The sequence below is a fragment of the Wyeomyia smithii genome, chromosome 2 (assembly GCF_029784165.1).
Source record: "Wyeomyia smithii strain HCP4-BCI-WySm-NY-G18 chromosome 2, ASM2978416v1, whole genome shotgun sequence".
NCBI classification, from domain to species: Eukaryota; Metazoa; Arthropoda; class Insecta; order Diptera; family Culicidae; genus Wyeomyia; species Wyeomyia smithii.
In genome coordinates, this window is record NC_073695.1 from 108,431 (window position 1) to 136,156 (window position 27,726).

General features: G+C 37.3%; 1 protein-coding gene across 7 annotated transcripts in view; it reads left to right on the forward strand.

Moving 5' to 3' along the window:
* Positions 1 to 27,726, forward strand: part of LOC129721488 (zinc finger MIZ domain-containing protein 1) — an 82,445-nt gene that overhangs the window by 44,669 nt on the left and 10,050 nt on the right. Inside the window, exon 1 of one of the 7 annotated variants that reach the window (XM_055674124.1) lies at positions 22,948 to 23,156. The exons of 5 other annotated variants lie outside the window; for them this stretch is intronic. In XM_055674124.1, the coding sequence (XP_055530099.1) occupies positions 22,963 to 23,156 (194 nt within the window). In that variant the 5' untranslated portion in view covers positions 22,948 to 22,962. Of the gene's footprint in view, positions 1 to 22,947; positions 23,157 to 23,424; positions 23,469 to 27,726 lie in introns of those variants that run through there. One more of the 7 variants, XM_055674128.1, reaches the window with a different exon arrangement.

Consider the following 27,726-nt stretch of genomic DNA (forward strand, 5'->3'; position numbering starts at 1 on the left):
GGAATTGGGATTATAAGAGGTTCCGACATTTATAGTATTCGATAAAGTTGATGAAGATGAAATTTGTTCTTATACTTGTTGTCTTCTCTTTGTAAAACACCTTTTAGTATAGCTTCTCTCTTTCACATGCATATATATACTCATATATATCTATATATATATATATATATATATATATATATATATATATATATATATATATATATATATATATATATATATATATATATATATATATATATATATATATATATATATATATATATATATATATATATATATATATATATATATATATATATATATATATATATATATATATATATATATATATATATATATATATATATATATATATATATATATATATATATATATATATATATATATATATAAGCTATACTAAAAGGTGTTTTACAAAGAGAAGACGAGAAGACAACAAGTATAAGAACAAATTTCATCTTCATCAACTTTATCGAATACTATAAATGTCGGAACCTCTTATAATCCCAATTCACAATATATATAAAGATATATATATATATATATATATATATATATATATATATATATATATATATATATATATATATATATATATATATATATATATATATATATATATATATATATATGGTATCTACTTTTGTTGTCTTTGCTCTGTTCAGCCGGAAGCTGCTGCCCACCTAAGCCTACGTGTTAAGACTTCTTAGAAAATTTACAATATGACTGCTGCCTGTATATCTTAAGGGCATCATAAAAGCTTTTCGACTAGAGAAACCGGAAGGGCAACCGGATAAATGTTATCTCTCATTCCCAAAACTGATTTCTCAGTCAGCAGCCTTTTTTGAAAGTAACAGGTTGAAGGACACAAGAAAATGTTTAAATCAAATTTTGCGGAGGCGCATGGTACGTATACCTGAAAAAACCAGGTAAACCAACACAAGCTGAAAAAGCGGCTAATACTATTGTGCTTGCAAAGCGAATGGTTAGACTGACGTTCAATAGAAATTCCGCGGGATGTACTAATGTAATATAACCTAGAAAATGTGTTGTTGTTAATTTGATACAGGAATTAAATTAACTAAACTTTTTTTAAGGAGAGATTTGTTAGTAGCTTAAGTATTTATGCTAAATATTAGTAAATCATGAGGCTCCTACAGGAAAAAAAAAATCATGAGTATGTGTGTCCAATCACAAATGGTGACTTCTCAACACTGTCAGAAATTTGTAATTTTAATTGCTGGGATTTGTTTGCTTCCGCAATTAGGACTTATCATTCGTAGGGATTTAAACCGACTTGTCAAAAAAAGGGGAAGTAAACTTACAACTAACTTATAGCTATCTTGTTGGCTATAAAGAGAGTTTATTGTAGCAATTGAGGATTGCAACGATTTTTGTCAAAAATTGTTAATAATTTTATTTGACATAGCTTCTAATGTTTCAACGCCAGTAAGTCTATGGAATTCGCGTGTACCAAACCAAGGAGGACGCTTCAAAATCATTCTTAGAATTTTATTCTGAATCCTTTGAAGCGTTTTCTTTCTTGTTGAACAACAACTTGACCAGATCGATACAGCATATAGACCGTTCCGATAATTATAAATACACTTACGATCAACCGTCATTTCAAATAACGTGCAGTATTCAACCAAACGTTGGCTGCGTCCTGTTGTTTACATCCAAAAGAAACAGATGCTGTCATTTTTTCTAACATTTAGTGCGAAATTTTGAAAATGCGTGGCCTTTCTCCCGAGCAAAGAAAGCGAATTGTGCACAAATGGGGCACCGTGAGTGGTCTTTCTATAAGAAAATTAGCCAGAGAAGAAGGTATAAGTGTCGGAGTAGTTCAAACCGCATTGCGGAAGTATTGTGAAGAGTGCACATTTGCTGACATTTACATGCCCCAAGACGTGGTAGAAAACTCGGGCCTGTTGATCCCACAATGGACAAAAAGGTTAAGGAATACTACAAGCGGCATCCTTCAGTATCAGTACGAGATGTGGCGAGAAGGCTTGGAACCTCGGCGAGTAACGTTATGCGTGCCAAGGGAAGAATGGGTCTGCAGACCCGTCGGAAGCAGAAGCAGCCAATACGAAATCCAAAACAAGCTGAATCTGTGAAACCGAGAGCTCGGAAGCTTTATGACAAACTTCTGACCAAAAAAATGGGGTGTGTTATCATGGATGACGAAACCTACATAAAACTGGACTACAAGACTCTGCCAGGACCGCAATTTTATACATCACCGAAGGGAAAGGATGTCCCTGGACCAGTGAAAGCCATTTACACCGAAAAATTCGGCAAGAAGGTAATGGTTTGGCAGGCCATTTGTGAATGTGGAAAAATATCTCGTCCATTCATTGCGAATGACACAATGAATGGTAAAATTCACGTGAAAGAGTGTTTGTAGAAAAGGTTGTTACCCATGGTTAAGCAGCATAACAATCCTCCAATCTTTTGGCCCGATCTTGCTTCCTGCCATTACTCTAAGGATGCACTAGGGTTGTATAAAACAAATAATGTCACATGTGTCTCAAAGGAGATGAATCCTCCAAACTGCCTTGAAATTCGCCCTATTGAAACTTTTTGGGCTTTGACCAAGGCAAAACTGAGGAAATATGTCAAACCAGCGGACAATGTTGAAAAATTTAAAAAAGATTGGCTTAAAGTGGTAAAAATGGTCGGAGAACACACTGTGCAAAAGCTTATGAGTAGTGTTAAGAGAAAAGTTAGAGAACTCGCATATCCTACGAAAAATAATCCCAACTTGAATTGAAACTGGATAGAAAACACTTATTATCTACAATTCAGAACAAAATGACCCGAAAAATCCTGTATTTTTGTGTTTTATTCAAAAAAGAAGATGTATTTATAATTTTCGGAACAATCTATAAAGCATTGCTGGTCTAAAAATTTGTTAGTAAATCAAAAGTTTGTTCTTTAACCAAAGTTTAGAATTCCTGTTAATAAGAGGATATAAACATCTCGTATATTTGATGCACTTGGCTTGTATACTCTCAATGTGCTCTTTGAAAATAAGTTTTTTATCGTAAATTACTCCTAAGTACCTAACCTTGTCAGACCAACTTAAAATAACCCCATTCATCTTGACTACGTGATTAGTGTTTGGCTTGAGAAAAGAAGCCCTAGTCTCATTGGGAAAAATTATCATTTGAGTTTTAGAAGCATTGGGAGGGGTTTCCCACTTATGCAAGTAAGAAGAAAAAATATCTAAACTTTTCTGCAATCGACTGCATATGACACGAAGACTTTTTCCTTTTACGGAAATGCTTGTGTCATTGCAGAACACTGACTTTGTGCATCCTGGACGTAAATCAGGAAGATCTTAGGTAAATATCAAATAAATTTCTTTTTGAGCGTCTTAGTAGAGTGGAATTGAATATTGAGAATAGGTTATGCTTCCATTTAATTCTATTACAAAAAATCGAATACCTTTTAATCGAATACCGTCCGCAGATACGTATTTCGGTTGCTACATGCAAGCATCAGTGCTGAAATACGTATCTGCGGACGGTATTCGATTAAAGGGTATTCGATTTTTTGTAGTAGAATTAAATGGAAACATAACCTACTCTCAATATTCATTTAAGTAAATATGTTGTACAGGACTGGACCCAAGACTGAACTTTGAGGCACACCCGCTCTGACAGAAAATCTATCAAATTTTGAATTCTGATATACAACCTGCAGAGTTCGATCAGTAAGATAAATTTTTAAAATTTTGATTAGGAAAATTGGAATATTATATTAGTAACTCTGGGCAATTGATGAGTAGTTGAATGCCCATGGTGAAACCCTGCAAAAATTGAATTTTTGTTGATGTGTGACATCATTCTGTTCAGAATAATTCTCTCAAACAATCTATTTATTGAAGAAAGCAAACTGATTGATCGATAACTTGAAACCTCAGCTGGATTCTTATCCGGCTTTGAAATTGGAGTAATTTTTGCAATTTGGGAAAATATGTAATTTTGACTTCATTTTCAATTGGACTCACAAAATTCAAATTTGAATTATGAACACTCTCAAACTGCTGAGCAAGTCTTTTAGCCCTTTGTTCATTGGATACAAGAAAACGTTCACCATCTTTTAAAACTGGAATAGGCTTTGAAGGTTTCTTAAGAATCTTCGACAGCTTCCAGGTTTTGAATATGGTTTCAATTTTTCAACTTTAGTCTCAAAATTTTGAATTCACAGAAGAGTAAATCTATGTTTAATCACTTTTTGTAAATTTTTATAAATAGTTTTGAAAACAGGGTCACGAGAACGTTGATATTGACGTTTGCGGACATTTTCATACGAATTAGAAGTTGAAGACTTTCGTCAATTATTGGTGAATCAAATTTCACTTGACCTTTTGGAACAGAATAATTCCTGGTACCAACAATTGCACATTTTAATGCTTCCAAAGCGGAATCAATATTCACTTCGTTTTGCAAATCAAGCTCATTATTGAAATTACTCTCAATATGTTTATATCTTTCCCAATTAGCCTTGTTATAATTAAAAACAGAGCTCAAAGGGTTTAAAACTGATTCATGTGATATAGAAAAGGTTAATGGAAGATGGTCAGAATCAAAATCAGCATGTGTGATCGATTCACTACATACATGACTTTGATCTGTTAGTACCAAATCGATGTTTGAACTTCAATTCCCAAAGTTTCAATAACTTTCGTCTCAAGATGGGTAAAAAAAAATTAAAAAGCTCATTCTCATTGGCCTTCGATGAGCGAGCATTCCAATTTAAAATTTTGATTGTTTTATTTAAAATCATTACTAAATTTCAAATTAGAAACAATTTCAAGTTTATAATTTGTTCCAATTTGAATTGCTTCAAACATGGAATTTGCTTGCAACAAGACGTTCATAAGATCGAACATTGCCTGTTGCAGAAAAGAAAGTTTATCTGCCGTAAATGGCCCCAAGCAGTTGACATTAGAAAAAATGTTTTCAGTAGGAATATTAGCTGGGCTAATTAATGTATTCTTATTTTCTACCGGTTTTCGTTTATCTCCCATATTAACGGTCATTTTCGAACTACCAACATTAGGTGAAATAATGTTCGAACTACCTGTTACCTGTGCATACGTTAAACGGGTATGCAAAAGAGTAGAAAAATTGGGCGGTACAGCGGGGCTTGGAGAATTATGTTTTGAAGTTTATTTTGATTGGGAAATTGTATTTTGTTTACCCTGCCTTGCCCCAACAACGGCTAAACGGACAGGGCATTCATAAAAATTTGACATATGGTTGCCGTTACAATTGGCGCACCGAAAATTTTTACTCTCTTTAACAGGACATGTGTCCTTTTTGTGAGAGTTTCCACAATAAAGGCATTTTTGGTCATTGTTAAGAAATTAGATCCATGGCCATATCGTTGGAAAGTACGGCATTGGGTGACATGTTTTTCACCTCCGCCAAACTTCCTATAAATTTCTCACTTTACACGCACATTATATAAAGCATGTGCTTCGTTAAAAAAATTAAGTTGTTAACCTCACTGCGGATAAAATGAATTAAATAGTTCACAAGGGAAACTTCAGTTTGCTGACTGTTTTCACATCGTGATTTTTGTTTCATAAGAATTGCTTGGGCTATGCCAAGTAATTCTGTCAAAGTAATTTTGATCTCATCAACGGTTTGATCGATGGTGAGACCTTTCAAGACAACCTTGAACGGCTTGGCGTTCTTGGTATTGTAGGTAAAAAAAGTCAGTTGTCAGTTAAATACTGAACAAGACGATTGATAGGTAACTTTAACGGCAGAAACAAACGTTTTTGAAAATATTAAATTCAGAAGAAATATTTACCACATATTAAGGTGATGAAGGCACAAACGGCCGACTTTGAGCCACCCTTCGAATTTTCAGAAGCACAATACTCGGCAATAGATAATGCGTTTCCTGTAAAAACACTATTTTATATTTGCTTCACTGCAGTTGGTTTTAAGCGGTCTTCGAGATACCTTTCTACCCACAATCCACATCCCACATCTGTTCATATATGTCACGTTATCTTAGATATAATAGACTTTCTTTATTTTGAAAATTTGCATTGTGGTTAAAGTAAAGTCTAATTGTAATAATTAGGAACCTATGGGTCAACTAGACCTTTCATTTGACTCTAAGAACGTTGGAATCGTACCAGCCATCTCTGAAAAAAAGTGAGTGAATTTAAAATGTCTTCGAAGCACGTTTCTTCTTATAACTGTTAACCCAATTGTTTAATAGGGATTTTGAAGATCTCGTTTATCTGGTTTCAACTTTGTTCAAGTCGGTTATATAGTTTTTAAGGTAATGAAGTTTCGTGATTTTTACATTTTGATTCATAACGGATAGAGTAACAGTTCTATTACAATGAACTTCAACACACATCTATAGGGCAACTAGACCGTTCATTTCTCACTCATTTTATGAAAGTCGGTCCAATCATAGAAGAAGAGCGAATGAATTTGAGTAGCCTTAGCAATATGTTATTTTTTTATAACGTGATTACACATTTCCATATATAACAGCTACTGTTACAACCAGATTACAACAAACTTCCTATGGGGTAACTAGATCTTTCATTTGACACAAATTTTGCTAATATAAGGTAGGGTTTTCCTATCAGGTTCAATCATTGATCATTTCTTACAGCCTACAGGTGTGTAGTTAGAATGGATTTTGTGAAAAATATTTAATGTTTATCATTGACGCATATATTGTAGTGTATTAAATGTATGCGAAGAATGTAAGTTACTTGGAAGATTTCGAAGAATGTAAGTTACTTGGAAGATTTCCACACCAGACAAAGCAGCTTTTGACAAGCTAGGAGTCAAGCTTTAAATTATTTGAATTCACTTCCAGAGTTTTATTGTGTACATTTCATTTATTCTTACATCTAAATCTCTAATGTAGGTATATTATTTGGGCCTACTACGAAAGGCTGAAACTCAATAGGTTGAAACACGAAAGGCTGAAATCCGAAAGGCTGAATTCACGAGAGGCTGAAAGCTACATAAGGCTGTAAAACACGAAAGGCTGAATCACGAAGAGCTGAAAAATCATAAGGCTGAAATTCACAAAGTTCATTTCTAAAAAAAACACTCGCGGTCTACGGCCGACTCGATTTTCTGAGATGTATGCTGTCTTTACTCGCTATCGCTCGTTCGGACTAAACTAGAGGATCACCCCTACAGTCAGTAGACCTAGGAAAACGAACGAACCTATACAGAGGTGATTTTTGCGGGGGGCTGCCCCCCGCAGTAGCCGGCGCTTCCGAAGGCGGGTCGCCGGCGCACACTCGCGGCCTTCGGCCGTCTCGCCCTGAATCATCTAGGAAACGTGTACAAGAGTCAAGTGCGTATAGATTCAAATGTTGCCGAAAATTATTTTTTGCACAAACCAATTAATACTCGAATATTGAGCTCTGTCACCTTTTTAAGATTTGCTATTCATGTGTCCGAATTTTTCAACGATCATGATTCAAGTTACAAAAGTTTCAGTCTTTCGTTCATTCAGCCTTTTGTGGTTTCAGCCATTTGTGCATTCAGCCTTTCGTTATGATACATACTTTCCAGCCTTTCGAGTTTCAGCCTTTCGTTACTAACCCATATTATTTCATCTAAACTCGTAATATTTTTGTTGTGTTCTTCAAGATAATAAAAACTACTGATAACTGTTAAGTTCTACTTTAATAGTCTAGTTTCTTTGGTGGTTGGAATCAGAATGAATATTTTTCACAGCTGTTATTTCATAGCCTTGACAGCACGTCAAGGCTTACTTGACTATTCCATTACATCTCCCTTTTTAGAAGAGATCGTAGGGGTTCAGCCAATTTGGGACCCTACGATTTCGAACTGGACGGTCTGGCTGGGCAGGAGACAGGGAACGGCTACTGGCTAACTCTGCATCCTGGAAATCGTCATCTGATTCACCTTCAGGTATGATTGGAAAAGCTTCATCAATTACAGGGGCAGCTGGTTCATCTGAAATCTCAGAAACAGCGGGCCTCATTGGTTGGAGGTTGAATTCATCCAACAGCATAGAGAGCGGCATGTTTGGTAATACTGGAGAACTTTCGCAATCGCCATGACGTTGCTTCAGCTGATTTGTGTGCGAGCAAATGAGTCGCCCAGTATCCAACAGAACGTTGTAGTTTACTCGGCCTTTGCGCTCCACAATCGTTCCAGGAATCCACTTGGTTGCATTGCGTTGGTGTACCTCTGCGTAGACCAGATCATTTGCTTCGAACTCCCGTTTGATGGTGTTGTGGCGTCTGTTGAACTGAGTGTTTTGTTTCGTGTTTACTGCAGTTGGGCTTGGAATCTGTGGCTTGACAAGATCGAGTGTTGTACGGATCGATCTTCCTAGGAACAGGTCAGCAGGTGACTTTCCTCGACTCGGGGTTGAGCGGTACGTAGATAAGAAAATCTGGAGTTGCTGGAATGCGGCCGTGTTTTCCCCCTTGACAAGCTTCTTGAGTCCTCTCTTCAGTGTGTCAACAAACCTTTCAGCCTGTCCATTCGACTGCGGGTGATACGGAGCTATAGTCAGGTGACAGATTCCGTTTGCTTCACAAAACTGTTTGAATGTTGAACTGGTGAACTGGGAACCGTTGTCTGACACCAGGTTTCGTGGATTTCCATACCTTGCGAAGGTTTCTTCAAGAATTTCCAGTGTTGTTGTCGTTGTTGTACTGCGGGTGCGGAAAACTTCGGGCCATTTTGAGTAAAGCAGGTATTAGACGGAGCAAACATTTGCTATTTTTGGTAGGGTAGAGCGGGGCTAGTTGGTCAGTTTTGGTCAAAATATTCTCTAACTTTTTGTAGGGAATATTATGGCAAAAACTCATTACATGAAAATGTTGCGTTAAGTCTGTAGCTTCTAGGAAAAATATAAACGACTCAAAATAGTTCACGATTTTGCGGATATTTTATGTTTTTTGAGTTGATGTCAAATTGTCCAACTAGCCCCTCAGATGGGGTAAGTTGATCAGGATATGGGGTAAATTGACCATTTTTATTTCGGAAGGACAATTCAGCTATCCTTCCTCACTGCATTTGCGGTAGCCTGTAGCGTCTCAGCGGAAGTCAAACCTCTTCCGGATTTTTGTTTAAACGTTCGCTTTCCGAAATCTCAAACCATGAGAAAAGTAGCTCATAAATTGCATGAAACAAATCGTATTATTCTTTCATACCCGACGAAAAGAATATTATGAAATCTGTCTAATGGTTTGATTGGACACTAAATTAAAAACAACATGGATAAATTTGAAAACCAGAGCCGAATTCTAGATTCGCATCTGCAATCACAAGCACACTACCAAAGGCTCATTAGTTTTTTTGTTGTTAAAAACTTGCATTCGATGAAATTTTCGTCGGGTAGGAGGCATTTGTCGATGCATTAGTGTACGTTATAATTATTCCCGATCAATGACTCGGCATTTATAGTGTTCACTGAAACATTCATAAAAGTGACGACGAAATGAAGATAAATTTAACCAAATTTTTTATCGTTTACAATAAACGGTTTTGCTAAGCAGAGCACATGTTGTTTTCGTTTGGTTTTAGTATGCATCACGAAATGCGCCGTTCCTGGAATTGCATATACTTGGTTACTTGAATTCATTGATGATGTGCATAGGACCAACCAGCCCCGTTAGTATGTGACCAACTAGCCCCTTCATGTATTAAATATGAAAATTACTTAAAATACATGAAAAAAAATATTTGAGAAAATTTGAGTCACACAACTTAGAACTAACAAAAAGTACTTGCATTATGCATTGAACTAGGTTTATTCCAATTTGGCTAGCTTTGTTTAGACAAAAAGTTTCAACTTGAAAACCGAGTAGAATTGATGGCCAATTTGGCACCAGCCTGTATTTAATATACGTCCTAATTAAAACTGTACCTTATTCAGTCATTTAGTATCTCTGGTTATCCGCTACATATCACCCATATTACACGATTTTTTTTGATACGTAGATTCGAATATATTCTCATTGACCAACTTACCCCGTAACCAACTAGCCCCGCTCTACCCTACGAATTTTATTTGCGCAAAATAAAATCCGTACCAAAAATAGCAAATATTTGTTTCGTCTAATATCTGCTTAAGCGTCGACGATAACCAAATAGTAGTAACCATTCACGGGGTCGATGTGAATGCGCTCCCAGGGTTTCGACGGAATCGGCTAGGACTCCAGATCGGTTTTTCTCGGAGATTTGGCGGCTTCGGCACAGGAACTGCAATGCCGAACACAAGTTTCTATGTCGTCGTCTATGTTTGGCCAGTAAACGAAGCTTCTAGCTAACGCTTTTATGCGATTCATTCCAGGATGTCCTCGATGCAATTGACGAATGATGCGCTTACGGAAACGTGCTGGAATAACGACCCGATCACCAAACATTATGCAATCTTGATCGATCTGCAGGCTATCTCGTCTGGTGAAAAACTGAAGAATGGCTGGATCCTGTGGTTGGGTTACAGTCTGCGGCCAACCTTGATTGATGTGCTAGATCACCTCTTGTAGGACTGGATCACGACTTGTTTCCTTGCTATCATTTCAGATGTGACCGGTGAAGCAGAGATGGAGTCGTCGAGGATCGCTTTCACATCCAATTCGATTCGCAAAGCAGCGATGATGTAGTCTTCGTCCGGTCTACTGTTTGAACTCATCAGGCGTGACAGGAGATCAGCGTGACCAAAACTTGCAGTCGGCACGAACTGGATGTCGAAATTATAAAGCATCAGCGTGAGTGCCCAGCGTTGTAGGCGATTTGCGGTGTAAACTGGAATACCCTTCTTGCTTCCAAATATTTTCAGCAACGGCTTGTGGTCGGTTTGAAGAGTGAATCTACGTCCGAAAACCATTTTGTGAAAACGGGTAACTGCAAAAATAAGCGCCAGAGCTTCCTTCTCGATCTGTCCGTTGTTCTGTTCAGCTGGTGTTAGTGACCTTGAAGTGTGTGCGATGGCCTTGACAGCGCCGTTCGGAAAACGGTGCATAATCACTGCACCCAAACCATCCTTAGAAGCGTCACCTGCAACGATGATTTATTATCTGGATCATAGTGAGTCAGCAACAAATCGGAAAGGAGAATTGTCTTGAAACGTTCGAAAGCATTCGGCGGTCCAATCCCAGCGAGCGTCCTTTTTCAGCAGACGGTCCAGTGGCGCACGAAGCTCTTTCATTTGGCCAACGAATCGTCCGTAGTAGTTGATTGCTCCCAAATAAGATCGCAGCTGCGAAATGTTCTTCGGGGCTGGCATCTGGGGAATGGCGCGCGTCTTCTCAGGATCAGGGTGGAGACCATCCTTGTCAATGATGTGACCCAGGAATTTAATCTGTGGAAGTGAGAAACGGCACTTCTCAACGCGGAGATGGAATCCATAGTCTTGAATGCGTTCCAAGACAGCGTAAAGGCTAGATATGGTTTGACACCTGGAATGCCGGCTACCATACTATCGATGATTCTCTGGAAAGCACCAGGGGCGGATTTGACTCTGGGCGGCAAACGGTTGTACTGGAACAATCCTTGATGAGTGTTGATGGTCAGCATCTTACGGAATTCTTCTTCGACTTCCACTTGGAGGTATGCATCTGAGAGATCGATGTGCGAGAAAAAGCGGGAACCAGCTAGCTCGGCAAACATGTCTTCCGGGTGCGGCAAAGGATGGCAATCGGATTCCAGCACGTCGTTGAGACCCGTGGAGTAATCACCACAGACACGAACGGAGACGTTGTCAGCCTTGCGAACAACCACGATGGGGGCCGCCCAGTCGGAAAGTTGAACTGGTGAAATGATACCTTTATCTTGCAATCTCTGTAGTTCGGCGTCAACTTTGGGAAGTGCAGCGTAGGCCACTGGCCTCTTTGGACAATACACAGGGCGTGAATTGGGTTTGAGGTACAGTTTCACTTGTGCTTTGGTGCATCGACCGAGGGAACTTTGAAAAACATCAGGAAATCTGGACCGGAGCTTCTCTACCAAGGGCTCGAACTTCTGCTGTACAGACTGGATCAGTGTGTTGAACGACCAGAACTGACCAGAGATCGAATTGATCGATCGTCTCAATGCCGAAGACGTTGAGATCCGGTTTGCTTGAAACAAAAACTCGGCCTAGTCTGGTGATGCCATGGACAGTGATGTTTGCTAGCAATTCACCGATGATACCAATCTCGTCTCCGGATGCACTGACAGCTACAACTTCAGTCTCCTGAGTTGGTGGTTTGCCAATCTTTCCCCAGACTTGCTCGGAGATTATTGTGATGTCTGACGCACAGTCTAGTTGCAACTTGATCAGGAAGCCGTTGAGATTCAACTTGATGAACTTTCGTTTCTTTGAAAGGTCGACTTTTTTAACCAATGAGATGCCTTTGGACTTGACCGTGTCCTTTTTTCTTGGTTTGTCGACCGGCCTGGATGACTTCTGCTCAGCGGAGGAACAATAGCCTTCCTTGTGACCCTTCTTCTTGCACTTGCTTCAATAACGGTTTTGATAAGAGCACTCCTTAACATAGTGAGGGTCTCCACATAACCAGCAGGGTGTTTTCGGAATCTTCTTCTTACCAGTAGGTTTCGAATGATCAGCGATACCGTTGACGTGCTTGTCGTTTCCACTTTTCTCGATCATTTGGGTGTCCCATTTAACATTGATGATCCGATTGCATTCTTTCACCAGGTTTTCCAGCGTCAGAATCGTCCCAGCTCCATCGCCGACGGCAGGTGCGAGTTCTTCTACTTCTAACTTGCCTATCAATCGTGTGCGGATGTCCGCATCGCGTGGAGACTGGAGACCACAAACGAACCGGAACGCTTTGAATTGAACGTTAAAGAGCTTTGATAACTGAAATGCTTCGCAGTGCTTGTTGATTGAAGTAGCATAGGAAGAATAATCATCAGCGTCGTTCTTCATGTACTGGAGACACTGATAGCGAGCGTTGAATGAAGAAGTTTGACGTCCGAAAAGTTTCTTCAATTTCGTGATGATTTCTTCGAATTTGATCTCTCGGGGGTGCTTTGGCAGGATGCTGTTCACGTAGCGCTCGTGGAACTGCGAGCCAATCTTGCGTAGAAGTAACCTTACTTTCGCGTTCTCGTCCAACTGTTTTCCGTCTTCCTTAAAAACGTCTTCGAAACGAGCGTACCATGATTCAAAATATATTCCGCCGTCAGGGTCGTACCGGAACTCGTCGATTCCAGTTGCGAGAGACTCGATGATTCGTTCACTACCAGCCGGATTGGCGTTCGTCCGTTTGAGATCCGCAATCTGCTGCTGCTGGGTAGCATTCAATTCCGTGAGCCGTATAATCGCGCTTCCAAAATCCTGGTCGGTCATTATTGAATTCGCTGTTTGCTTGAAGTCTCCAAAAAGAGGAACTGAAGGAATACTTCCGGAGGTGACTTGAATATCCTCGTCGCCAAAATATGTTGTGTTCTTCAAGATAATAAAAACTACTAATAACTGTCAAGTTCTACTTTAATAGTCTAGTTTCTTTGGTGGTTGGAATCAGAAAGAATATAATTTTTCACAGCTGTTATTTCATAGCCTTGACAGCACGTCAAGGCTTACTTGACTATTCCATTACAATTTTTATGACAAATTCAATGATAAATTTCTGTATACATGTTATATTAAAAGGTTGCAGGCAAATTTGCAATACTAACTCATACGTTTTCACTTTGTTCTTCAATATTCATTATCTACCTACTAGTTCTATGATACATTGTAGGGTTAAGTGTGGGAAAACGAAAAGCATAAACCGCTCGATCATAGCAATCCCAGGCGGTAGAGAGCAGAACTTTCCCGTTCTGATGTGGCATATTCGTTCGCGGTAAAAGTTTTTAGTAGAAACCAGTAAAGCACAACCGCACGCGCTACCTACCCGTCTCTTTTCCCTACGGGCCACTAGTTGGGATGAGTTGTCATCCGTACGAACAGGTCCTGTTTTATGTACCAAAGGCAAGCGTTGAGCAAATCTACATAAAGTGATTTTCTTCTATGGGAGCAAGTAGCAGCACCAGCTTCTATGTATACGATTTCAGCTCAATGTGGCTTTTGCTTGTTGGAAAGGTGGCATGAGGAAGGGGCCAATCCGAGTGGAATGAAGTGGGTTAGCTCCCATCACCTATGGAGTGAGATTCCGGCAAAAGGATCAAATGTATACGAGAAGTATACCAACGAAGTTTGTCGCTGTCGACCCGACATCGTCCTTTTCCTGCTTGGCCAGGAATGGGTGGATGACGGTTGTGATGATGTGTTCTACCACTGACAAATCAAAACACTATACTCGAAAATTAAAAAATTACACGCAAATTCGTAAATGTGAAAATATTACTAAAATTTGTATTGTCAGTTTGATGCATGCAAGCAATTTACTCTGAAAGGCGAATTTTGACCGAATAAGTGACGATACTGGACCACTGTGTTCGATCCTTCAGTATGCTACGGACAACAGCAAAGGACACAATAGTTACATCGACAGTCGAATTCAATACTGGCACAACTCAAAATTCATAGTTTCCCTGAAAGCTTCAAATTTTAAGACTTCTCATTTTAAATGAACCTGTTTGGGTGCATTATGTGCATAGGGGCCATCCACATACCACGTGGACAGATTTTTAACCATTTTGACCCCCCCCTCCCCCTCCGTGGACAACGACCCATATAAATTTTAAAAAAATTGTATGGACCGTGGACATTAGCAAACCACCCCCCCCCCCCTCCCAAAGCTGTCCACGTGGTATGTGGATGGCCCCATATGAAGAGCAAGTTATACGAGTTAATACCCCATTTTTAATCTGTTTTTAAATATATTAGATTTAAGTTATAAAGGCACATCTACTTATAAATCTGGATATTTTGTGACTCTTGGAACGGGTCTTTGTGAAATTAAATTTAATAGTATACTAGCATCGTTCGCCATAAAAATCTTAAAACTTCAAAATTATAAGCTGTGCCAGTACTGAATTCAACTGACGATATGAAAGGATGCTTTTTTCACATGTTCAAACAGATCATGTAGCTGCCACTGGCACTGTGTTATATACTGCAAGGAACGTGTAGCTTTTTATTCATTTGCTTTATATTCTCGGTTTGTTTGTTCCCCATCGTGTTCGCATTCCTCACCTTGCTTATTTACTAATAAAAACCACAACGTCCATATGGAGCCAAAAGAGTGCTTGAGTGTTGAGAGACGTTTTGGCGCATCATAATATGAGAGTGAGTTCTTTACACTGTGGAGCGTAGGTCGTACTTTGCACTGTCAGTCACCTATTAGTGGGTGGTGGGTGGTTTGTGGGATGGCTGGATCGTTTGGCCTCAAAACATTGCGACAGTGACGGCAATGATGTCTGGTGCTTTGTCTAATATACCGGAGAATATATATATATATATATATATATATATATATATATATATATATATATATATATATATATATATATATATATATATATATATATATATATATATATATATATATATATATATATATATATATATATATATATATATATATATATATATATATATATATACCGGTAATCTTAGCAGCTACTATTGTTGGTTGTGCTTTACGGCGTGCCTTGACGGTGCATAGTTTGCATTAAGTACATAAAAGTCTAGAAAATATGTCGAGACGATACAACAGAAGGAGCGCGCAACAAGAAAATAAAGCAGCTGAAATCGGTTCGTCTGCTTGCTCGCTGGTTGACTAGCGTGTGTAGCAATGTACGATCTTTCGTGGCGTTTTGCTATTATTATTTTTGTGCTGTCAAAAGGACACAAAGGAGCGTAGTAATATAGCGAAAAGAAGTGGCACCCGTTTCAACCAGCCAGTCACCGTCAGGACATGACGAAGAAGGTGGACTGGTTTTGGGTTACTGATTTTATCAGCATATATATTTATAACTATATAAACCTTGAGGGATGTAAAGAAAGAAGCACATTTTTATGTACTGCAAGGTCTGTGCATAGCATGGAAGAAAAAATTGGGCAGATGAAGTGCTCTGAGAGGATTATAAACCATGTGCAATCGTGCGACTAATTCGATACCATACTAATAGAAGTCATTGAATAATTGGTAGTGAAAGTGACTAAAAATTCAATTAAACGTATATGAAATATTTTTTCTCGCCATTGAAATTATTAATTGGAGTAACAATAAAGATAGCACTACAATTCCAGAATAGAAGCATCACGTTTGAATTTGTATGATTTTGATTATAAACATACTCATCGAACTCCTATTTCTGTTCAAGCAGATACACATCAGATACTTGGTGCGAATTATGATTTGTGGACGTATTTAAAAACGATTGTCATCTTTTAAAGGCGAAATTGGAGAAAAAATTGCTCTAATGCTGTGTTGATGCTCTGATCCGGATTAGCAAACACAATGTGTTTCTGATTAGAGGCCGTTTCCAAACCACGTGGTCATTGAGAGAGACGGGGAAGTTTGTAAAAAGACCACGAAAGACAAGGCAAGGGAGTGGAGTCGACTATGTGGTCTGTTTTTTTCTGAATTAAAATTGATTATTGCCATCAACGCATTCATGGTCGATCTATCCTTAGAAAAGTGTATTAGCTAAAATTGAGAAACACTTGAAGCTTTTGCGATCCCGCTTTCGTGTTTTACTTTTGTCAGCCAATGAATTTATTTGACACGGCTTAGTGATTTATTATTTTCACGGAAAGATTGCGATTTGTCATGTTTTTTTTTTTTTTCAGTTTTGAGGAGGCTTCGCCTAATGTGGCATTCGTCTCTGAGAAATAATAATTGTATTTCGCAGCGCCTCGAGATTTGTGACATCATTCCTGGAAGTATAACATTGTTCCTGGGATTTGAGTATGACTGGTTTTATTTACCTATAAACAAATCAACGTCTTAGCCTTTTGACCAAGAGACCACGAGTGGTGGGGTAGGGTTTGGGGATTAAGGAACAGCACCTTAACACGCATCTAGGTAGACTTTTGCTCTCAATCGTGTTTCGTTGATATGCACAATACGGTTAACTTGTTTCATTCTTGTCAGTAACTGAATATTGTTCCTATGCGGAGAGAATAACCTGCTTCCATTGTACTATATAAATACCCGCTTTTTACGCGGGTTCCGGTATTTACGCGATTTTTTACGCGGATTCCGGAATTTACGCGATTTTTTTACGCGGGTTCCGGAATTTACGCGGTTTTTTTACGCGGACTCCGGAATTTACGCGGTATTTTTTTTGCGCGGATTTCGGTTTCCCTTCACTCGGAATGCAGAATTAAGGTTTTTTTACGCGATTTTTTTACGCGGGTTTCGGAATTTACGCGGTTTTTTTACGCGGACTCCGGAATTTACGCGGTATTTTTTTTGCGCGGATTTCGGTTTCCCTTCACTCGGAATGCAGAATTAAGGTTTTTTTACGCGGATTCCGGAATTTACGTGGTTTTTTTACGCGGATTCCGGAATTTACGTGGTTTTTTTACGCGGATTCCGGAATTTACGCGGTTTTTTTGACGCGGCACGTATCCCCCGCGTAAAAAGGGACTTTAGTGTATATCTATTCTACTAGGGTATCGGCTCTTTTATCGTCCGGGGGGCTAATGAAGTCACACAGAACTAATCTTTTGCAGGAAGATGCTCTGTATTATGAAGAACCATCATGCAAGAAATTAGCGCTCTAGGACATCATTTACCCCCCGGAAGATAATAGGTGAAACCTGACGATAATAGAACCGATACCCTATATAAAAATATTCGCTCCCGTTGAATGGCTAAAATAATTCTTGAGTTCAAATATAAAATGACGTACTTTCTTCTTTGTAATCCGCATTTGTATGTAGTAGTAAAGCAGGATTTCAGTTTTCAGGCTGATTTTAAAATTCTGATTTTAAAAATGACAATCATAACGGTCAAAGTCTGTGACATGTAGTAGATGCCCTCCTACATCGATTCTGATTTTCACGCCAATGTTCCAAAATACTTTTTTTGGTTCCATTTGGAGCACCAAACAGTCTTAGCTTATAGGAAGTCGATAGCTTTTGTCTCCATAAACATTATGGACGCAGGTTTTTTCTTTCCTGTGTGGACTCATCACTGCGATCAGATATTAGATCTATTGTGAAATTGCCCTGCTGTTTTCCGTACTCCTCACTATTGAAATAAGTGGTACGCTTATCATTCATATCCGTGCTTGTGTGAAAGTTTTACTTTTCCGTTCCAAGCTTACTATATCGCCTAATTACAATTCCCTGGAGAGAACTTTTATACGTTACTCACACCAGTTTTATTATGATAGGGACTTATTTTTGTTAGAAGGAGTGTCAACAAAGGTACGTAGCATTCAGATTGAAGGGAGGGTACATGGTGGGAAACCTGAGAATAAATCCATGCCAAAGTCCTTTGGCAATTAAATGGCCTGATTCTACTAAGATTCGAACCCACGACCACCTGCTTACAAAAGCGGACTCTGTAATCTTGCTGCTACGGAGCTCCCCATGGACGTAGGTCAGATACGGCAACGTTTTGCAGAAGTGACTTCTGATGGATATCTTACTGATGCTGGTTCGTTAGTAGTGTTGGCAGAAAAATGATTTCCAGCTTTTAATTCGGCATGCTCAACTTGGAACAGCTACACTGCTCATAAAAGCATAAGAGAGAGTCAACAAAGGTAGGGAAGCCTGAGAATAAACCCTTTGGCAACCAAATGGCCTGATTCTACTAAGATTTGAACCCACGACCACCCGCTTTCAAAAGCGGACTTTCCATGGACGTAGGTCAGATACGGCAACGTTTTGCAGAAGTGACTTCTGATCTGCCGTGGGCTGGGATTTTGACGTAAGCGCCAAAAGCACAAAATCGCTCCAGAAGCGAATTATTCTGAATCGTTCGCAAATAAACTGAAGCGCTTTATTACGCAATCTGATCTGATAGAATCTGAGTAAATATGATGAAAAACGTACCCCATTGCTTTAACACGTTCATTTATGTAAATGCATTGAGTTCTAATGCCAACGTCATTTCTTCTGCAAAATAGCAAAACCATTTCAACGTCTTGCACGAAAAATGACGTCGGTGCGCCTGAGCAGTCTAGTTTGCCATGCGTACTGTCGGTAGTCAGCAGCAAGGGTATAATTGAGGGTATGCACTCCCAAGTAACAATCTAAATGCTTCAAAGACTTAGGATTGTTTTGTTTTTATTTTATATCGACTTGAATTGAAGTCATTAATTATATGTTGGTTTTATTTGATAGCCATTAAAATATGATCCGCAAGTATCATTTACAGCTATCCTATGCCAACCGTTATACACATGAAGTTGTATGATAGTCCCTCTGATGATAAAATAAAACTAAAAACCTGCAGACTATAACTGTGGAGGAAAAAAAACTTGATTTTTTTTTGTTCATCTATCTAAATAAAACCTAATGATCGTAACTTAGTCAAATTAATACCATGATAGGCTTACTTGGTTTAATATATGCTGTATTTTGATCAAATTAAGAGAATGAGTTATGATCAAGAATTTATAGTGCGTTCGAGGGTTTACCCGAAAACAATATGTCGCCTTGAATGAAATAATGCAACATTATGAAATTCAATCCTTTATCAGCATTTTATTTTACAATATCACCGATACCACAGAGCAGTTTTGAAATTCGCATGATGAATAAAGTCATATATTTACCAAAATATGCCAAATCATGGCATTTATTTACTCATCACCTTAGTTCAGAGGAATTAAATTTTGATTAAATATTGATTTTCTACAAAATGACGGCGGCGCCCAGTAATTTTGATAAAATTTGTGACTGGTTTCACCATAAATATTTCACGACAGGTGTTTTTACATGCACGAAAACGATTTGAATGATTATAATATTTAATCATTATAGAGAGAAAACTCACACGTTTCTGTTCTCACGACACTGTCGGAATATAAGGTTGTCATTGATAAAAGAAAGCCAAGATAAGATTTATTGCTTGACATTAAATTTGGAGAATATATCTTAGTTAAAATTTCGAGGTCATTCTATGGTGAACAAATCGGCTTGTTGAAAACATCTGGTCCTATGGTAGAGCGCATATGAAGTTTTGATGACTTCAATAAAGCTGGGCCAACTAGCCATGACACATGTTTATAGCTGTTGTTAGTGGGTTGTTATAACTGCGTGGTCGGCATTGAAGGTTTTATGGTTTGGTTGTATCTAGCGCTAGAAAACTTAGATATAACCTATTTTGTTACTTGGGCTCCACAAGCATGACACACTATCGTATCCGTACTTCAACAACACTTCTATGCAAAATGGCGCTAACGTCACTTCATATTTTTGATATTTCTCAGTTATTTATCAAACATTTTTGAAAACGGCAACAAGCATCTCAAAGGTGATTACTTATACTATAACAATTCGTAAAAAAAATGAAATTTGAAAATTTGGCGCTTACGTCAAAACGCCAGTCCACGGCAGTGATGGATATCTTACTGATGCTGGTTCATTGGTAGTGTTGGCAGAAAAGTGATTTTCAGCTTTGAATTCGGCATGCTCAACTTGAACAGGTATTATAGCATTTTTTAGAGACATGCCAGCATCTTAGTTTCTTCGACAAAGCTGTTAGGCATTAAAAATCCTATAATTTGAAGTCGTGAAACGTATTATTTGAGGCATTCTCAGTTCTCTAGAAAGCAAAATGTAAAAAGTAGGTTTTCTCATACAAATTTTAAAAATGCAAAATCACTATAGCCGGAAGGAAAAAGGTAATAATCTAAAAATTTCGCCAAATGTCCTGGAAATACGCAAAAACCTAATCGATTTTTTTTAATTTACAGAAATTTTGCACAGGTATTTGGCTTGGCAAACAGAGTATTTCTCACAGGCGGAGAATAATTTTCTATAAAAGTGTATTCATTTTGGCATAGGTTTTATTCAAAGCATTATAACTCAGAAGCCGTTGATTAAATTCTGAATTATTCATCCAATCTCTTTGATGCCAAAGAATGAACTGTGTTATATCGAACGTATATTCCAATAAATTTATGCATGTTGCTGAGAACCACAAAAAACTAACAAAATACTGAAACTTTTCGAACTTAATAACGAAATATCTCAAAAATGAATGTATGCGAAAAGAAAGTCACCAAAGGCTTTACAATTTGAAATTACTATTATAAGCATTACATGATTGGAATTTGATTATTTAAAATAAATGGATTTTGAAAAAAATCTTTGAAACTTAACTTTTAAGTCCAAATATGTCTTTTTACCAAAGGTTTTGGGATAATGTACAGTTTATACAAAAAAAAATAATTTGAGGTGAAAACAGGGGCGACTTGTTCATAGGTGCAACCTGTGCATTGAACACGGGGACGTCAATTTTTACATTTTTAAGACTCCTAAGCCGAAAGAAACTCCTCTGAGTGAACTAACAGTCGATAAAAAGTATTGTATTACTATTTAGAGGAATATTGAAAAATAATCAAATATAAATATAAATTTGTATTTGAATTTCACTGTTAGTTCACTCAGAGGAGTTTCTTTCGGCTTCGGAGTCTTTGAAATGTAAAAAAAAAGATTTTTTTCTCTTACACCGACGTTCCGAATTCTCTTTAAATAGTAACAAACACAATAACTTGCGTTTTTTTCCTCTGGCTTCGGACTTAACGCACCTCATAAAAAAATAAAATTAAATGAATGAAACTATCGAAATAACTCTATGAAATAACTTAATTGAGTTTCAAACTAATAAATCATTATTCAGATATGTTCGATAAAACCGCGCGACATTGGTGTATGCTCGCAGTGAAAGAAGTCAATGGCAGTTCAAAGTAACACCAATCGGGTTATAAATATGAATTCAATGGACAATGTTATGATTTTGAACCCTTCCTAGGGAAAGTAACCTAATATTAACCGGAGCAAAATTCATGCTCACTAAACATACACAAACACACATACATACACATACACTACTGATGATACCAGAAGAACAGTGTCCAAGTTTCATATCATGGCTGAACAACACAAAGCACAGAAGAAAGCAAACGTATTATCCCAAAATGAATCAAACTTTATAATATATCAACAATATCAATAATTACTGCCTGATAGACTAGTGCCTATTGCGGTTTTGCTAGCATCTAAGTGTTCGCATGTGGCCCACAGAAAGAAAGGAGAGCTGTAACCGATGTCGGGGAGTTAATAGTTTTAATACAACTAAACAAAGAACCGATACTACGTTTTACGTTTGGATTTTAATTTTATGTTTATAGGAATCCATTAGTTGATATCTGGGATTACACGAATTCGTTTACAATAGCAGAATCTGGCAACACTTTCAATGGCAGCAACTGGAAAATGAGCGTGAGAGCTTCCGGTTGGCAGCGACCGTGGTGGTTACATTGCTGATGACAACGCTGAAGTCTGTATCACCAAAACGCAACAATAACACTCTGCCAGCAAAAAAGAAGTTGAGTGATATTCTCTAAATCGCTATCAACACTGCAACCAAGAGAAGCCTACGTTACTCTATTTACTTTACTATCATACTATACATAGGCGAAGGGTTGTATTCGAATTTCCTCTCCCTTGCCTATTCAAATTTCCACACTCTCCTTTCATCTCTATCCTGTACTCTCTTTTTTCTCTTTATCTGTGTGTGTGTTCGCTTTTGTCACACACTAGTATAGATTTTCAGTTCTCAATTGTAAAGGGGAAATGAGTGCGGAAAATCTCGCAATCCACACATAACAAACGAAATAAACAGAGGGTTTCTCTGACGGTACCGATGGATTACGATGATGGCTAGCTGAAATAAACAAAAAAACTCGCTCACCGTAGAGTGCATTAGTGTTTAAACGGTTTTTTGGCTTTTTTGTTTGTCGCACAAACTCCTTCCACCACCTACTGACAAGTACCACATTTGTAACGATGTTCTTTTACAGATGTGTGTATACAGACTATATGTTTAAGAAATTCATAGAAACACATACATATACACACTTACAGAAGCGCAGGGATACTCGTGGTTTTCCTTCTGTTGAAGCAAAGAACGAAGGTATAAGCGGGTCTCAATCGGTGCTTGTGGTGCTGCGGAGACAGTGGAAATATGTTTGCCTTTTGCGTTCTCCTTTTGACGGCTGCCACCCATCCCATCAGTAAGTTTTAATCTGAATTTATATACAATTTTTCGGTATGGCGTGTACTATGCGTTGTTACGTGTATCTTTCCCAGCCACCTACAGTTCACAGTTGCACAATTGAATTTGAAACGCTACGTGATCGAGTCACATTTTAACCTACAACCATATTTGGCTATCATCGGAATAAATTTGTTCCTTGGGGTGGAGAGGATGAAAAACCGAATGAGTAGGAGGGTAATTTTCGACGCCATTGGCAAACAGTGGACAAGTAGACAACCAAGAGGTCGATTAGATGCCTGATGTGTCATAAATTTTTATTGAAAACCGGGTTAGTGATGAGTTATGTCGATTTAGTTCGAATATTTACAAACGCTATATATATATATATATATATATATATATATATATATATATATATATATATATATATATATATATATATATATATATATATATATATATATATATATATATATATATATATATATATATATATATATAAATATATATATATATATTTGTATATATATATATATATATATATATATATATATATATATATATATATATATATATATATATATATATATATATATATATATATATATATATATATATATATATATATATATATATATATGTATATATATATATATATATATATATATATATATATATATATATATATATATATATATATATATATATATATATATATATATATACATATATATATATATATATATATACAGTCATGGAGAAAATAATAAATACACTTTTTGTGTTGGATAATCTTTCGTATTTGCGCACTGATTTTAATTGTTGTATGATGTTATGTTACGTCATTATGATCCGCAGACACTCTTTTTAAAAGAGGCACGGAGAAATGACTGAAGATTTTTTTTTGTCGGTGATTCCGAAAAATTTGTGCGTGAGTTAGTGTTTTTAAAGTGGCAACAAAAATAAATACTCTATTAAAATATATATACAAAACAATCCAAATTAGCTTCATTTCTCTACATATCGTTAGCAAAGTGACCTTTGACGTTAAAAAACTCACTTTCAAAATTTCGTGGCTTGTCCTTTGTTTTGTAAAGCCATATTCAATCTTCCGGGTATGCTTACCACCAGGTTTTCACGAGTAGAAGCTGAACTAGCATTTCACACTGCCTGTCCGACGTTCCATAAGTCTGTTTTATCCTTTGGATGATGCTTTGCAACCTAGACTTTCCCAATCTTCCATAGAATTTCTAAAGAATTTAAATTAAAAGTCTGCGCTGGTCAAACTAATAATTTTATATTTTCGTTTGAAAATCATTTTCTTGTTTTCAATGCTGTATGTTTAGGATCGTTACTCTCCAACGAAGAAGCATGTTTTCTTTGGCATACGGAAGCATTGCGCTACGTAAAATATCTACACAGTCGTTGATATTCATAGTTTATGTTATAAAATCAATGGGTTCCATACCAGCATCAGAAAACAGTATTACACCGTTTTGTGGTCACTTCCAAATTTTACTACTTTCGTGGTTAATTGTGCTTTGAAGGCAGTTTTCACCGGTCTTCTCACCAGCTGCTGACCGTTTGAAACAAAAAGGTTGAATTTCGACTCATCCGACCAAAACACGATGTGCCCTTTAGTTGCACCCTAATCTAAAAACTTTTTAGAAAATTCAGTTCTTGCCAAAATGTGTCGCTTTTGAAGTAGAATAAAGTTTCCTGTGTACCTAGGTGGTCGATTAGGCTTCCATATGTCGAAGAAAACATGCCACTTTGCTGGATCTCTATGCAGTATAACGATCCTAAACATACAGTATTGAAAACACGAAGATGATTTTTAAACGAAAAAATTAAATTATTAGTTTGACCAGCGCAGACTCCTAATTTAAATCCTTTAGAAATTCTATGGAAGGTTGGGAATGTCTAGGTTTCAAAGCATCATCCAAAGAATAAAACAGACTTATGGAATGTCGTACAGGCAGCGTGAAATGCTAGTCCAGCTTCTACTCGTGAAAACCGGGTGGTAAACATACCTCGAAGATTGAGTATGGTTTTACAAAACACAGGTCAAACCACAAAATATTGAAAGTGAGTTCTGTAACGTAAACGGTCACTTTGCTAACGATATGTAGAGAAATAAAGCTAAGTTGAATTGTTTTGTACATATATTTCAGTAGTGTATTTATTTTTTTCGCCACTCTAAAAACACTAACTCACGCAAAAAATTTTTGGAATCAGCGACAAAGAAATTTCTCCAGTTATTTCTCCGTTTCTCTTCAAAAAAGAGCGTCTGCAGATCGTAAAGACGCAACATAACATCGTACAACAATTAAAATCATGCTGGGGCCTAGTGTGGTTGGTAACGTTTCCGCCAACCGCACTCGACGCCTGGGTTCGAATCCCACCGCCGACATAGGTGTCGATCGTTGTGAGGTGGCGTGATCCACTCACAACCAACCCAACTGGTCTAGATTCAACTAGATTCAATCCTAGCCGACACCGGGAGATTTTCTGAGGCGGAAAATCTCTGGGATCACGCCTTCCATCGCATGAGGAAGTAAAGCCGTTGGCGCCGGTCCGTTAATAAACGGGTCGTGAGCTAGGGTCCTGGGTGTGGAGTCGACTCCCTGGGCGTCGGTGATTGGCCACAACAGTGGCGGAACTAGACCGACGGAAAATAAGCGAGAGTAAAAAAAAAAAAACAATTAAAATCAGTGCGCAAATACGAAAAATCATCCAACACTGCAAGTGTATTTATTTTTTTCTCCATGACTGTATATATATATATATATATATATATATATATATATATATATATATATATATATATATATATATATATACATATATATATATATAAATATATATATATATATATATATATATATATATATATATATATATATATATATATATATATATATATATATATACATATAAAAAAAATATAAAATGTGATAAAAAACCAAACCTGATTTAGTCGCTTTTCAACGGTTAAGTGTTTAGTGACGCACATAGACATCATCAATTGCCACTCGGCGCAAGTAATAACCCTTATGAAAAATAATTAACTCATTTTCAACATCAAGTGCAAGCTCATCTTGAATACCCCCCCCCCCCCCCGCCTTTGCTTCTTTGAACACCAAAATGGTATGCTAGAAAATTTGTATTTTGATAGTGACTTTGTAAAGTGACTCGATTTTTCGAGCGGCTGTAAAAGGCAGAATAAAGTTATTGTTCGATTGGTATGTTCTGTTGTAACCGCATATGACTACTGGTGTCTGGTAAATGGTCAACATGCTCTATGGTGAGACTAAAACATAGTAATGATCTCGATGACGAGAGATTCAATTAAATTGTTTATAATCTGAAGTGGCCAGTTATTCGCCCTGACACTGGAGCCATTTGAAAAAATCCATGCCAAATGATCTGAAAATGCGCTTAAATTTATTTCATCTTTTCACATTCGATGGAAACTTAGCACACGTGTATAGCTCAGCAAGCTAGGAATTTTCACCAGTGGAAAATTTTTCGGTCTTCTTTTTCTTCTAAAAAATTCTCAATTTGCTAAGTCAAATACGTTTACGCTAAGTTTCACTTTAATAAAATATTTTCGATATTGGTCAATAGGTCATTTATGTCAAATGAATGGTTTTTTTTAATGTTGGTAATTCAACAATTAAATTTTGCATTGGACGTCATCCATTAGGTACGTCACGCAAATTTTGATCAACATTTCTTCCCCTACGGAATTATTAATCCTTGATGTCGCAAATCGTCACGTTTGTCGTCCCATGAGAGGGGATCAATGCGAGTGAATTTTGTTAGAATCATAAACTTCAACATGCAGCAAAGCAAAGCCTTGATGCTACAGTGTACAGGGCATTTTCGGAGCTAGCGCTACGATTCTATTGACACTAACAGTTTCTCCCGAGCCGAGACTCGAACCTACGATGACTGGCTTACGACGACATGCAGCATTAAGCATAAAAAAAAATAATAAGCAATGATAGTGTTGGTAAGGTATTTGCATAGTATGGCTATTTATTCATCTGAAAGATAATTATTAACTTGCAACACTTTCCCATGCCGCAATATATCTCAACGCTTAAATAAAAAAAAAATTGCTTTCGGTTTGCAACTAATTTTAACTTTGATTTACACGTATCACTTTTAATTAATGAATCCTAATTTACCATCTTTTTAATTTTGCAATCTTATTCTAAGGATTAAAACCTGGACCTACTTTAAGAAACACTAACGCATTTTCTGTTTGTGTTAACGATCTGAACTGTTCTGTATCTCGAGACCCTGAAGCTACAGTCGTTTCTATTATTTCAATTTCATTTCCATTTTGTTGCACTTCTAAAACCTTTCGCTATGGTCCCGAGAGTTCCAATGTCCTAGTTTATGTTACGCTGGCAAAAAAAGGACATTCTGTTTGTCGTTCGCATTTTATCATTGCCTTTTCTCGGCTGCAGCACTCAGCCGTAAGCCGCTTCGCAGACTCCCATTGTCATTTCCCTATTATCCGGGGTATGATTTCATATTATCTTTGATTATTTCCTTTTCCATTCCGAGCTCAC